This window comes from Acomys minous (assembly GCF_964271855.1).
Source record: "Acomys minous genome assembly, chromosome: 14".
In the NCBI taxonomy this organism is placed as follows: Eukaryota; Metazoa; Chordata; class Mammalia; order Rodentia; family Muridae; genus Acomys; species Acomys minous.
This window is the reverse complement of record NC_140496.1, coordinates 78,743,229-78,757,030: the sequence shown is the minus strand read 5'-3', so window position 1 is coordinate 78,757,030 and position 13,802 is coordinate 78,743,229. Positions and strand designations below refer to the sequence as shown.

Sequence of the window (13,802 nt, the reverse complement as noted above, 5' to 3'; positions counted from 1 at the left end):
ACTTAAAAAATGCCACCAATGTATATGCCACATAGCTTTTTTTTTTTTTTTTAAGAAAATACTCTGGAAGGTGGTGGCTCATGCCTTTACTCCTTGTACACAGGAGACACTGGCCAGCAGATCTCTGTGAGTTTGAGGCCAGCCTGGTCTATAGAAGTTCCAGGACAGTCAGAATCTCTCTCTGTCTGTCTCTGTCTCTGTCTCTCTCTCTCTCTGTCTGTCTCTGTCTCTGTCTTTCTCTCTGTCTCTGTCTCTGTCTCTGTCTCTGTCTCTGTCTCTGTCTCTGTCTCTCTCTCTCTCTCTCTCTCTCTCTCTCTCTCTGTCTCTCTGTCTCTCTCTCTCTCTCTCTCTCTCTCTCTCTCTCTCTCTCTCACACACACACACACACACACACACACACACACACAAACCAACAACAACTGCATTATGAGAAGAATATTATTTATTTTCTTTTAAAATACCAGTTAAGAAACATAAAACAAATGAAGTCCTGATTAGCTTTTACTTTTTTGGCTTTGACAAGACTGAAGCTTAACCAGGGCTCATAAAATGATGGATGAGTCTGGCACTAGCAGACAGAGAAGGAAATCTGACATTAGTTTAGCTCTTCGGTGTTGCTCTGGGCTCCAAGAAGTTTGCTTATTCCTTCTTAAAGAACCGCTTTGCTTCAACTCCTTCATATGTGTAGGTCTGAAAGATGTTAACAAATATAAAAAAGTGTCAATAAGATGAAATTGCATAAAATAAAAAAATGCTAGGGCATTTTCTTATACCTGATAGCAGTATTTTATGAAGGTATAGGATAGAACTGTAAAATTACATTTGGAGTTGTAGGCATGTATGGGTTTTGTTAAAATGGGAATTGATGTATGCATATTTGTAAATTGTCATATATATGTACAAATATGTATATCAAGAACACAATTCTTATTCATAATCATATTTAATCTCTAGAATGCAGTTATTAATCATTCTTACAACTTACTTGAATTAGTTCACTCCCAGAAACCTCTCGGACAGCAAGCAGCTCCTTTCCGTTGTCTACACGAGTAAATTTTCCAATAAGTTTATTTCCCTCCATGCTCCAGGTGCCCTGTGTCACAATAATAAGGCAGCGTTTGTTACAGTCTTACATGTATCTCACATGATTTCGAGATTTACTGACCTACAGATCACTCACAGTGACCCTATCGACAGTATGAAGCAATCCGTTACCTCCATTTACATCTGTGGAACTGAACTGACAGAGCAATTCCTCAAAAGTCAGAGAGAGTTGGGCTTGAGCTATGGGACTCAGTGCTGTGCTGGCCTCTGTTAGCACCACTCCATGGATAACCGCTATGTGCTGAATTGTAATGCAGATGAGTAGTGGTTATCATTAGGGGTAAAATACTCAACAGGTATGCTGTTGGTGCAGGGCTGAAGAGATGGCTCAGCTGGTGACAGAGCTTGCTACACTAGCATGAGGACCTGAACACAAACCGCTAGAAGCCACATAAAAGGCCAGGCGTGGTCACATATGCCTGACAACAGTGCTGCAGGGAACAGAGAGAGGAGGAGCAGTGGGGCTTTATGGCCACCAGCCTACTGCAGGTTCAGTGATATGCTCTGTCTCACGGAATAAGATGTGGAGCAGGGCACCAGATGACCTCTTCTGGCTTCTCCCTGTGCAGGTGGCCATGTGCACACAAGCACACACCACTACAAATATATTTGACTAGAAAAACTCCCAGGCTAAAAAACTTTTTTAATCAGTTTAAAAGTGATTCTCTATTAAAAAAAAAAAAACTTATACATTGAAAGAGACATCCTTTACATCCTAAGATGAATTTGACTTTCACCTTTATCTACTCGCCCAATCATTAATGTTCTTAATCAGCATTTTTTTTTTAGATGAGAGCTCATGTATCCCAAGATGGCCTCAAAATTAGTCTGTATCTGAAGATAAGCTTGACTTTATGATCCTCCTATTCCAGCTCCCTAGTCCTGGGACTACAGGCCTGTGTGACCATGACCCAGTTTTCATACAGTGCTAGAAACACAACCCAGGGTTTTGTGCTTGCTGCGGTCTCCTTAGTCAGTTATGTTTCCCAACTTTATTCTTCAAGTAAACTTATAAAGCAGTTATTACGTTTGACTGTCATAAACTCTAAAAGCTTGTGGTCTCTCAGCATGTAGAGCTGAAGATACAGAACTTTACATTTCCTTGTGGTCATCCCTATACCCAGTCAATCTAAGAGGATTATTCTAAGTCTTACTGTTCAGTATAGCTCATTTACAGGTACATTTCATAATAAAATATTATATGAAAACATTTTGCCAATGTGTGTAATATAAGATATGAACAGACTTTGTTGGCCAGCCTCTATAATAAGTGAAGAAGGTTTGCACTAGTTGCACCACTCCATGACATAAACCACTTTGTATTGCTTTTTTAAAAAAAAACTAAAGAATGCATTGCTTATTTTAAAAAATGTCTTACACTGAGTTCGGTTCCATCTGCTAGACTATAGGAAAAGGTGACATCTAGTTCAAACACAATGTCAATCTTTCGAAAGTTGCTTGATTCATTGACTTTGAATTTATTTCCATCCTGCGTAATGGTCAGTTTCAAACCATCATGCGCTGCCAGCTTCCTTTTCATCACATTGATGCCTGCAAAGGGAGAGAGATGGGAGGGAACGTCACAATGACACAGAAAAGTTTCTCCTTCCAAGCTCAGCTTTAGTTTGCTTGTATGCACAACAACCCTGAGATGCTTCTAGAGAAAAAGGGAGCTGCTCTGGAAGATTCAGAAAACTGGTTCAAACTGCTTTTTCAAAATAAGAAAATGTAAATGAAGCCACAAAGTGTAGCCCCAGAGGCCTGGGTAATTTTAACAAGATTAACAAATGTTTTTACCTCAATGTTCAGTCAAATTTCTGCAATGTCAAAAGAACCATTAAAAGATATAGTCATATAGTAAAGAAACACCAACTCAGTTCTAGATATTTATTCATTTCCCACACTTCTTTGCTTTCAAATTTGCATTTATTCATTTTGTCTTGGTGCATAACACAGGCAGGTCCAAAGTCGTTGCATAGCCCAGGCTAGTCTGTGCCTCACAACCCTACCATTTCACTTACCACCCTGTGTTAAGATCATAGGCATATACCACCATGGTTTGCTGTCTCCATAATTATATTTACTTTTTCTGGCATTTCTGATTGGCTTAAGCCAGAAAAAAATCAAAATTTAATGATTAAATTCATTATAATATGAGTGTACAAATTTCATAAACTCAGATTTGCGGTCCCTACAGTATACAGTATATAGGAATTTGTAAATTATATAGTATAATTTATGTAGGTATTATTTTTGAGAAATGACATATTTTTGCCCAATAGGCTTCCGGAATAGTAGTAGACATTGATAATAACGTTAAATGACACCTCCACAAAGAGTACACAGTATTTGTGGTTATTCCTAAAGTTAGATAAATCAGAGAAAAAGTACATATAACCTATTCAAGCTAAGTTTTGATAAAATTCTTTTCATGTTTTTTTATCCCCTATAGGCCAGTTTTATTGTTTTGTTTTGTTTTAACCTCTGGAAATTATCATAACTTACTACAATGTTCTCTTTTTACATAAACAGAAACGTGTCAGTTTTCAATCACTCAGGTGCAGTTACCAGGCAAGGGAGGAAAGCACAGGTCACTTGCTCTTTGGCATGTTTCAAAGAGCAGCACTTGCCCCAGGGAGACTAGGTATCTTCCTAAAGCAGGAAGTGCAAATATGGGTTTCCTGGCCCTGAGCAACTGCACCTGGAGCCTTAGCATACCAGGAGGAAGCAAATGCAAAGGGAGACAGGCCTTACCCATTTTCTCCATGAACTTGTCATAGTTTTCATTCCGGTCTATTTTCCAAGTGCCGTCAAATGCCATGTTCTCAGCTGTGTGTGCCTCTAGGAAAGCAGAGATTCAGTCCTGTCTGTGAGAGAGGATTTATTCTATTTCTTATCTTCAAACCAATTCATACTGTGATGTGGAAGTTCAAAGTTCAAGAGATAACCGAACTGCTTCACATGCCAGGCCCCTTTAGTTTCTCTTTTCATGCGTCTTTGAATCTACATCTGAGATTCTGACCTACCCTGCCTTCCACTACAACAGGTGGGCATTTTTACTTCAAGAACTAGGGCCTGGAGTGATGGCTCCAACCTTTAATCCCAGCACTCGGGAGGCAGAGACAGGAAGATGTGTATGAATTCTAGCCTGGTCTATATTGGGAGTTCCACTCCAGCCAAGAAAACAAACAACGAAAACTAGTTAGGCAAAAGAACAAAAGCAAAACAAACAAAAACCTAAACAAACAAACTACTAACTGAAAAAAGAAAACAAAACCCCTCAAGATAGTTTTCTATTTACAAGTTCAAAGTGCACACTGTGTTGCAGCTAATATAATTTGTAACACAAAACATCAAATAACTAGGATATGAGACCTAGTACCACAAGCCTGTCATAGTAGCAGTTGCCTTACAAAACTATGCAAAAATGCCCTCACAGAAAAGTTAATGTTTGAGTGATTATTGGAACTAAAAATTTACTTTTCTCTGTTCCTGAAATTATTTTATTGAGATGAAATTAACCTAAAATTCAGTATATTAACTGTTAGCCCAGACATCATTCTTATCATATTCTGGAACAGAATCATTATTCCCTAAATGAAACTGCACACATGTTGAACAGTGAGTTTTTATTGCCCCGTGTTTAGACCATTAAGTTCTCAGTCACTTTTTACCTCTGTAGACATTTCATCCAAATAGGATTACATAATAGGCACTCATTATGTTTGAATCCTTTCAGTTTCAGTGTGTTTTCAGTGTTAGTATATTGGCTTATTATTCTTAAATATTTTATTTTGGTCTAAGGTAAGTTATGCAGTTTAAGGAATTTAGGGTGACATTTCAATCCAGTTTCCTTCCCTCACTCCTCCCATGCCAACCGCCAATAACACATGCAGGTTTCTGTTTGTTGAAATTGTTTTCTAATGTGTACTTTTGCAATGTATTTAGGGTGAGCACATGCCTGGATAAATATCCCTGGTCCCTGACACACTGTCTGACATCCTGAAAATCATAACTTTTTTTTAATGAAGAGTAATATGACACTAAGCAAGGTCTCAAGAGGTAGAAATGTGGCTATGTCACACAAAACTTTCAGGACCAGTGTTTAACATCTGTCATGTGAAGAGAGAACAAAGGTCAAATGTTATGTGTGCTATTACATATTTTCCCACTTTCTGTTATTAGTCAGAAACTGTAGCCTAGAGGGGCAGGAGGAGGCAAGAGAGAACAGCCAGGATCCACATCTGTTCTCAGGGGGTGGACAAAATAGAGCAGCTAGGATCCACGCCTGTCAGAGGTGGAGTAGACAAGAGAGAACAGGCAGGATCCACATCTGCGTGTGGAGGCAACAAGAGAGAAGAGCCAGGATCCATATCTGTGGGGAAGGGGCACAAGAGAGAGTAGCGAGGGTCCACATCTCTGTGTCCTGCTTATGGAGACCTGTACTCAAAGAGGGAAAAACTTGTAGCATGAAGTACCAAGTCTTGATTGTTACCTAGTCTTATTATGTCAGTCACTGAAAAGAGACTTATTATGAATGAGTGTGCTCAGAGAACGTCTCATTAACTCAGCACCATCAGAGAAGCTCAAGTCCTGCTAAGATTTCCTTCCTACAAACCTGAACAGTACTTTGATAAATTAGATTACAATCTTGAATTTAATAAAGTCAACTGTCATCGTTGTGTCCTCAAAGATAATGAAGCCTTATCATTTCCAAATCATCAAAACAAAACAACTAGCATACTTTTAATTTGGAAGGAAATTTGAAAGTTTGTGGATTTTTCTAGACGGTATGTCTAACCTGAGGCCAATGAGTATAGATATGAACACCTCCCACTTTAAAACTGCAAACTCTCTTAAGGCATTATGGGATTGTTCTTGCAGTCTTTGTGAAAAGTTAATTGCTCAGTTCTCCATCATGAACTTTATAAGAGACATCACATAGTCATGCTGCAATGTCAAATTGTTGGATAGTCCTAAGCGCTAAAGCCTAGGAAACAGCTTCTCAGACAAGGTTTCTGAGGGAGGGAGAGGCTGTGTCCTCTGGGGACTTGGCTAGTAGGTTACCTATGCTCCAATAGGTAGACCTACATCCATGGATATAGGGGCAACAAGTATTATAATCACAACAACACCAGAAGACAACGTGAATTTGGGAGGGTGATGGGGTAAGGTCCATTAAGGGAGTTGGAGGGAGGTGATGGGGACTGTTCTTACAGAACTACAAGACTGTAACATAGGAAACATAGGAATGTGGCTGCAGATGCTGTGGATACAATGGAATTTGGCTACCCTCCCTCTAGGCTCTGCAGCCCTCACGCCCATGAGTGGACTGGAAGAAGTGGAAATTAGCAAAAAACTCCTGTTGACTCATACCCGTGTCTCCAAAGAAAAGTGGAAACAACATTCTTTAGCATGGGTTCTTCAGTTTTTTATATAGCCTGTCTCCATTCCTCACTGTGTACCCCAGGGTGTTCCAGTCTGGCCACTGACTGCTCTACTGAGCTGGCTCTCAACTGCCAAGGGGGAGTCTGAAAGACAAACAGTAGATTCATGATAACAACCAAAAACCATTATCTCCATGTGCAGAGATGACGCCAGCAAGAGAAGGAGATGTCCCAGGCTCACAGAAATCCCTTTGCCTCACTGAATGATGGGAAAGAACATTTACAGGTTCTTACTTTGTATATATCATAAGACAAAAAAGAGGGGCTGGAGAGATGGCTCAGCAGTTAAGAGCACTAAGTGCTATTCCAGAGGTCCTGAATTCAATTCCCAGCAACCACATGGTGGCTCACAACCATCTATATGCCATCTAATGTGCACTGTATACATAATAAATAAATAAATCTTTTAAAGAAGAAGAAGAAGAAGAAGATTGTAAGGCATGCTGTAATTATCTTAGAATTTATGGGTTCTGTTTCTTTATCCCACATTGTCCACTTGTACAAATCAAAGACTAACAGATACACTGCAAAAGACTGGAATGACAGAGAAGTCTTAAGATTACTGTGCATCCTTAGCAAGGAAAGGGAAATGAGGATGTTCTAAAGTTTGCCAGCAAAAATCACTGCATTCTGTGTTAACAGAGTATCAAGACTTACTTATGTTTCAGAGTTTGAAATGACTGGTTGGCTTCCTTTCAAAAGCTACGGGTTTGGCAGCATGTAGGGGATGTCTAAAAGAGTGCTTTTGGAGGATTTCCTTTTTCCTCCTCTGTTTTTTCTGAAACAGGGTTTTGCTGTAGAGCTCAATCAGGCCTTGGACTTGAGATCTCCTTGCCCCCATTCCCAAGGCTTAGAATTCCAGGCATGTCCACCAAGTTGTGCCGTTACAGCTGAGGAAGTGTGACTCCTCCATGGTATGAGTCTATCCTGAGAGTGGGCTCTCTTTAAGCAATGGAGATAGGAGGATGTTCATCCCATAAGTGTCTTATATCACATATGAAAAAAGATAAAATTTCAATATCATAGCTCGTCACTACCCAAAATAATCGAATTGTCACAAATATACATGTATACACATACATATATCTCATATACACACTATATATAGTGTATATATATATAAACCACATTTCATAAAACGTGTGTGTATGTGTGTGTGTGTGTATGTATGTAGAGCCTCTTTTTTGCCTCCACTTTAATTTTGCTCTATTATCTTCCACCCTATTCCACATTGCTATCTACCATCTTGTACCATCTCTTGGCTATCACAGAGCACTATCTAGAGTCATCAGCTATCTACTCCTATCTCATTTTATCTGCCTCCTATTAATGAAAGCCTTGGTGTGCACTCATCTTGAGTGACCTCAAAGTCCATGTGGATAAGCCACATCTCTCTGGCCTTACACTTCCTTAACTCCATCTTTACTTCATTGCTTTACCTACTTAAACCCACCACTATGTCCTGTAATGTGTCATCATTCTCACATACTTTCCAGCACACAACACTATAGCCACAGCTTCCATCCTTTGCTTGTCCCACAGTATCAGCTCTTGGTTCTGTAAGAAAAATCTTGTTTTGTTTACTATTGAAGTTAGTTCTGTTTTCTCTATCAAAGGCTAGTATTTTCTCTATCAAAGATAGTTCCATTTTCTCTATCAAAGGTATATATATTTTATCAAAGGTAATTAGTCCAGTAGGGACTCTTATTTCCTGAGCCTTCCTCTTCCTCCCTGTAGCCAATTGAGGCAGATTGTGGAGCTCTCACCAATCCGATAAAATGGAGTCACCACCTAGGCCAGGGATAAAAGATGGCAGCCATCTTGGCCCTGTGTGCTTGCTAGGCAGGTTTGGGTGCTGGCGCACCTTTTTTTTTTTACAAATAGAATTGCCTTGGCAAGCCACTTTCATTTAGTTTGACTTGCTCATGTTTTGTGATTCAAGCTTGTTCTTTGTTTTTAACAGTCTGAAGAGAATTTCAGTCAACAGTTTTCCCTCAAGCTAGAGTCCCTCCTTGTTTTACCTGCATTCTCCATCCCAATCAGTATGTAGTTGTCAATCAAAACAAGACAAAACAACTCCTCCATGCTTTTTCCTGGTAATGCGGGTGCTGTTACACGCTCATAGTTTTTAGTTCCACCCTTATCATCTGCCTGGTTGGCAGGACTTCTGTGTGTTCTTCTGCATTATAACAAGGTCTGCAGCTTTAGTCACTTTATAGCCTTTTACCCTTGTCCTCAGCAGATGGCCTGCAGGACACTCCTCTAACTTTATGCCTTCTCAGTTTTAAAGCAACTTGCTATTTCTTTCTTAATTCTTTCACCCATTTGTGTGGTCAAAAATATATCCATTTCCATGAGGGGACAGACTGTCTGTGTTTGATCATCTAATGTGTTTGTTACCTCATCACAAACTATATACTTCTATCTTCTGTGCCTTACGGTCCTGTTTCCCCATCATAAGATTTTGACTTCTCACCTCTTTTGCAGCTTAATTGAGGAGTTCCTATCTGCATGCTCATCCAAAGAAATTTGATTGAAGATAGATGGCTCAGATACTATCTAGATGGCAGGGTTCTCCAACGGACTTTGGCTCCTTATAAAGTGAGTCAGGGCTGCATACTGAATTCCAGACCAGCAAGGGCATAGTGAGACCTTATCTCAAAAGAAAACATCAAAATAAGACAAGCAAAAAGTACTATAGCAACATGTTCTTATCTTTAGAAGTTCCTTTATTTTATGTGGTGTGTGTGTGTGTGTGTGTGTGTGTATGTGTGTGTGTGTGTGTGTGTGTGTGTGTGTGTGTACGCGAGATCGCACAGATGAGCACAGACACATGGTTTGTATATATGTGATATATGCACATGTTGATGCTTATGTACTTGCATAGCTGGATGATGAATGACTTCTGTCAATTATTTTTCACCCTTTATTTTTTGAGCCAGACTCTCATTGAAGTTCGTTTGGCTAGACTGGCTGACCAATGATCTTCAGGGATTACAGGCATGCATGGTCATGCTTGATTTTTTTATATAGGCTCTGGAGATCTGAATCCAGATTCTATGCTTTCATGACTAACAATTTACAGACTGACCATCTCCTGAGCCCTTACTTTCTTTAATTTTTAAATAATGAAAATACAGGCTAATGAGCAATGAGTGGAGATGATTTAGAAAATATAAAAATATTTCAGGAGTTCATTAGGTAGAGTCAGTCAAACATTATTATAACCTTACTGGGAAATAAAGGCTAAAATTCAGGTGATACAAATAAGAGTGAGTAAAGGTAACCACTGGGTGCTGTCCTGGGTGACAGTGGCTGCTACTTATGCCTGGAGAATATGGACCTGATACAACATCTGAGCACAGAATTCCCTTTGAGATGCAAAGTCAGCCTTTGAAACAGGCAGTCAATTAGACTTTGACACTTGCTCACAGTGTCTTTATCCTTCCAGTCAGAATTTGCCTCCCGAATCACTTTTCTGCTAGGGATACAGTCTAATTTTAATGGAAACTGTTTCCGTAATAATTTAAATTGACCTCTCACTGTTTATCCATCTGTCAACTATCTAACCCATCCCCTAATTATACCTTGAACAAACATAATTTATGGGGCTCGATTGAAATGCAAATTAATGTTTTCATTACTCTTTCTTGTATAGTGTGTACACAAGTGTGTGTTTTGTGTGTGCATGGGTTTGTGCATAATTGTGCATGTCAGTGTAAACACATGGGTGCCAGGACACTCCACTCATCTTGAAGTCAGAGGACAGCCAGCCTTGAATGTTAGTCCCATCTTCCACCTGGCTTAAGAGCTGCTTGTTCTGCAGCTGTGTAAGTCGGGTGCAGTGGCCACGAGCTTCCGCATGTTCTCCTGTCGTCACCGTCCATTTTGCCGTAGGAATGATGAGGGTACAGACACATGCTACAGTGTTTGACTGTGTGGCTTCTGGGGATTTGAACTCAGCTCCTCACAATTGCAAGGCAAGCACTTTACATACTGAGCTATTTCCCAAGTCTCTAATTTCCTTCTTTATCTCCCACTAAGAGATTTTTGTTTTCACTAAAAATGTTCAATTTAAGCTGAGCAGTAGTGGTGCATGCCTTTAATCAGGAGGCAGAAGCAAGCAGACCTCTGAGTTCAAGGCCAGCCTGGTCTACAGAGCAAGTTCTAAGACAGCCATAGCTAGTTTCAAAAAAAGAAGAAAAAAAAAAGGGAAAGAAAGAAAGGAAGGAAGAAAAGAGTTCAACTTAAATTAAGCTTGTCCAAACTATTTACACTTACAAAGAAAACACTTATTCAGTGGGCCCTGAATACAAACTATGCACATAAAACTGAAGAAAGTGATGGCTTGTGTTAATCCTACCAGGTGAGAAAAAAGACAACTACTACAATTTTGAGCCAAATTTGAGGCAAGTTTTCGTTAAATACTGGCCAGGATGATGGGCTCTGGCCATTTCTTGGTTCCCAGAAAATGACTAACAGTTACCTTTTACAGAAGCTTATAAAGGCAAACCCATATTCATCTAGTCCAATCCTGTATCCTAAGGCAAGCATAGAACCTGGTGTACTTTCTGCCTACCGTACCTCCCACCTCCATGTGTTCAAGCACATACATTGTAGTTGGGTCAAACAAACTTGATTAAGAGAGTGAAAACTAATGGCTTGTTTTCTCCCATAAACAATAGCCTCCAGCACTCCAGGAAGGATGTCTTTGAGCAAGGGACTTAGTGGTTAGAGGCATTCTTGTTCACTGGTGGCCCTGGCTTGTTTAGAGAAAATTAAGGATCTCAGAGCAATAAATTCTCTTAGGCATAGTAATTAAAACTTAAAACAGAACTTTGGCTCTCGAAGTCTGTAAATAAAGCTTGTGAGAAAACTCCAAGAAAACAAGACAAAAGTCTTGTTGACCTCTGTTCCTTGTAAGCATGGGCTGTTCTTGGAATGTGCTTTCATGCCCTTCCTAGGTGTAGTAAACAGGAGTGGGTTTACCTGAGATTATACAACATCTACTCTTATTATTCAGATGTTGGTTTCAAGCATGGATTGTCCACATGACTGGATATAGCCTAAACTCACATGCCCTTTGCTCATGTGATCTTGCTTACCCCTCAGAATACTCTCAGAATATAAATTGTCTGATGCTCTGAATGAAGTTGGCTATTGAGCGAGACTTTAGGCAGCCACATTTCCAGGTTCCACTCTCCCAGGTTCATGCCACCAACTAGTGCAGTAGCAATGGGTTACTTTACTCTTTTGATCATTGTCAATAACTCCTCTGCCCTAAGGTTTCTATCCCATAGGGCTGATCTTTGAAGTTGTTGTGAGTCAGTTTATGCTACAGGTTAGCGGTCAGTGTCAATAAATATCCACCTTCAGGTACAGACTGGTGGCCCTGGCCTGTTTAGAGAAAATTAAGGATCTCAGAGCAATAAATTCTCTGTTTTCTTTGTTAATGGTGATTTTTATTACTCTTCAGATATTTGGAAGTAAAGTTGTTAATGGCTTTGATGGTCTTTGAGTTCTTTTTTCAATTTGGAAAAAGTTTGAAAGAAATTTTCTAGTGCTAAACTTTGATTTTTGTCTTGCTATTGAACTGGCCTTGAAAAGTACTACAAGAGCATTTTAAAAGCTGAAAAACCTTAAGATATAGGTTTCAACACTTTTGAATGGTAAAGAATAATTCTGTAAAATGTATTTAAGGCACTTCTGCCCATATTGTTCTGTGTGTGTGGTCTATAAACTGGTCAGTTGAACAACCCTGCTCCATCCGCAGTCTGGAATGACGCTGGCTTAGTTCAGGCTATATAACCTGTAACATGGCGCCTGTTAGGTCTCAATGAAACTTGGCACAACTGGCTAAGGTGCCTATTAACATAATAAAGCAGACTCTGATCAGCTTTCTCAGTATCACTCAGTACCTGTGGCCGCACCCCCACCCCCAACTTCTTACCCACCCTCTACACTAAACCTTCCCCTCCCAGGGGCAGGCCTTCTGCTTCCCTTCCCCACAGGTTCTCTTCCCTATATAACTCATCCATTTAGCCACAGGGTATCTTTGTTCTCATGAGCTCTCTTGGTCCTTTTGTCCCCTTGGCTTGCTCTTGTGCTCTTGGCCTAGCTCATCTCTGGGTCGGCTTGCCCTGTCCATCTCTCTTCTTGGCTCCTGGCTGGCTCCACTCCTAGAGCTCTCTTGATGCTATGTGTGCTCTTGGTTTAGGAGCTCTCTTGGCCTTTAGTTCTTGGCTTATCTACTTCTCTCTCTTGCTTTCCCCCTCTCTCTCCTCTCATGGCTGGGTTCAGCCTACTGGCTATTCTCTCCCACGCATCTACAATTCTCCTCAACCATATCTTGGAGTGTAAGGGTCTGAAAATAACCAAAGGAAGACCTCAGACTCAAATAGTATGTAAAAACAAAGCATCTGTTCTGCAGAAATAGCCTACATACATGCAGGGGTCAACCATCTATCTACAGAAAATGGTGATGACCTAAAGAGGAGCTAAAGGATCCTATCTGTGGCTACATGACTCTAACTGGGATTGGCCGTGCCTGTGGAGGCAGCTGGTGCTCTTGGAGGTCTTTCAGCAATGTCCAGTCCTCTCAGGAGCAATCATGTCCTCATTTTTTACCCACAACTACACAAAGGAGACTTTTATAAAGCTGTTTCTGCCTAAGATATGATGGTACCTTCACACAACGGAATGCTATTCAACTGTTAAGAAAGATGAAATTTGCAGATAAACGAATGGAAATACTGCTCCTAAGTGAGGTAACCCAGACCCAAAAAGACAAATATTGTATGTTTCTCTTATACGTTGATGTTAGCCTTTAAGCTTTTGATATGTTTGTTTCAACCTGAGGAACTACAGAGATTAGGAAGCTAGGAAGGGATCAAAGAGGTGGGGGGAATGGTTGAGTCTTCCAGGGAGGAAATAGAGTATAGTGTTACAAAGAGATAAAGAGGAAACCAGAACCAGCAATCCTAGCACTCAGGGATGCAGAGGCAGGCGGGTCTCTGTGAGTTCAAGGCCAACCTGGTCTAGGACAGTGCAAGCAACCTTGTCCTAGACAGTGAGTCTAGGACAGCCAAGGCTACACAGGGAAACCCTGTCTTGAACAAAACAAAACAAAACAACAACAACAACAAAAACAAAACAAAACAAAACAAAAAAAACCAGGAAACTAGAAGTAGAATAAGAGGATTAAGTGGGGAGGAAGGAGGGAAGGCAGGGTAAAGTAGGATGGAAAAGTCG

General features: G+C 40.3%; 1 protein-coding gene across 1 annotated transcript; it reads right to left on the bottom strand.

The window, feature by feature from the left end:
• Positions 1 to 478: 478 nt before the first annotated feature.
• LOC311583889 (fatty acid-binding protein, intestinal) lies at positions 479 to 6,522 on the bottom strand. The gene is made up of 5 exons (XM_084757836.1): positions 6,481 to 6,522; positions 3,859 to 3,971; positions 2,483 to 2,655; positions 986 to 1,093; positions 479 to 690 (listed from the first exon to the last, which is right to left on the bottom strand). Exons 2-5 carry the CDS (start codon positions 3,923 to 3,925, stop codon positions 640 to 642), a joined length of 399 nt encoding a protein of 132 aa, XP_084613962.1. The 5' UTR covers positions 3,926 to 3,971; positions 6,481 to 6,522; the 3' UTR covers positions 479 to 639.
• Between the last annotated feature and the right edge of the window lie 7,280 nt (positions 6,523 to 13,802).

Excerpts from the sequence above, each read along its gene's own strand:
- LOC311583889 (XM_084757836.1), bottom strand. The coding sequence starts at position 3,925 with ATGGCATTTGACGGCACTTGGAAAATAGACCGGAATGAAAACTATGAC. Across the intron at positions 2,656-3,858 it reads CAAGTTCATGGAGAAAATGG|GCATCAATGTGATGAAAAGG; the intron begins GTAAGGCCTGTC and ends CTCCCTTTGCAG. Across the intron at positions 691-985 it reads CTGGGAGTGAACTAATTCAA|ACCTACACATATGAAGGAGT; the intron begins GTAAGTTGTAAG and ends AACATCTTTCAG.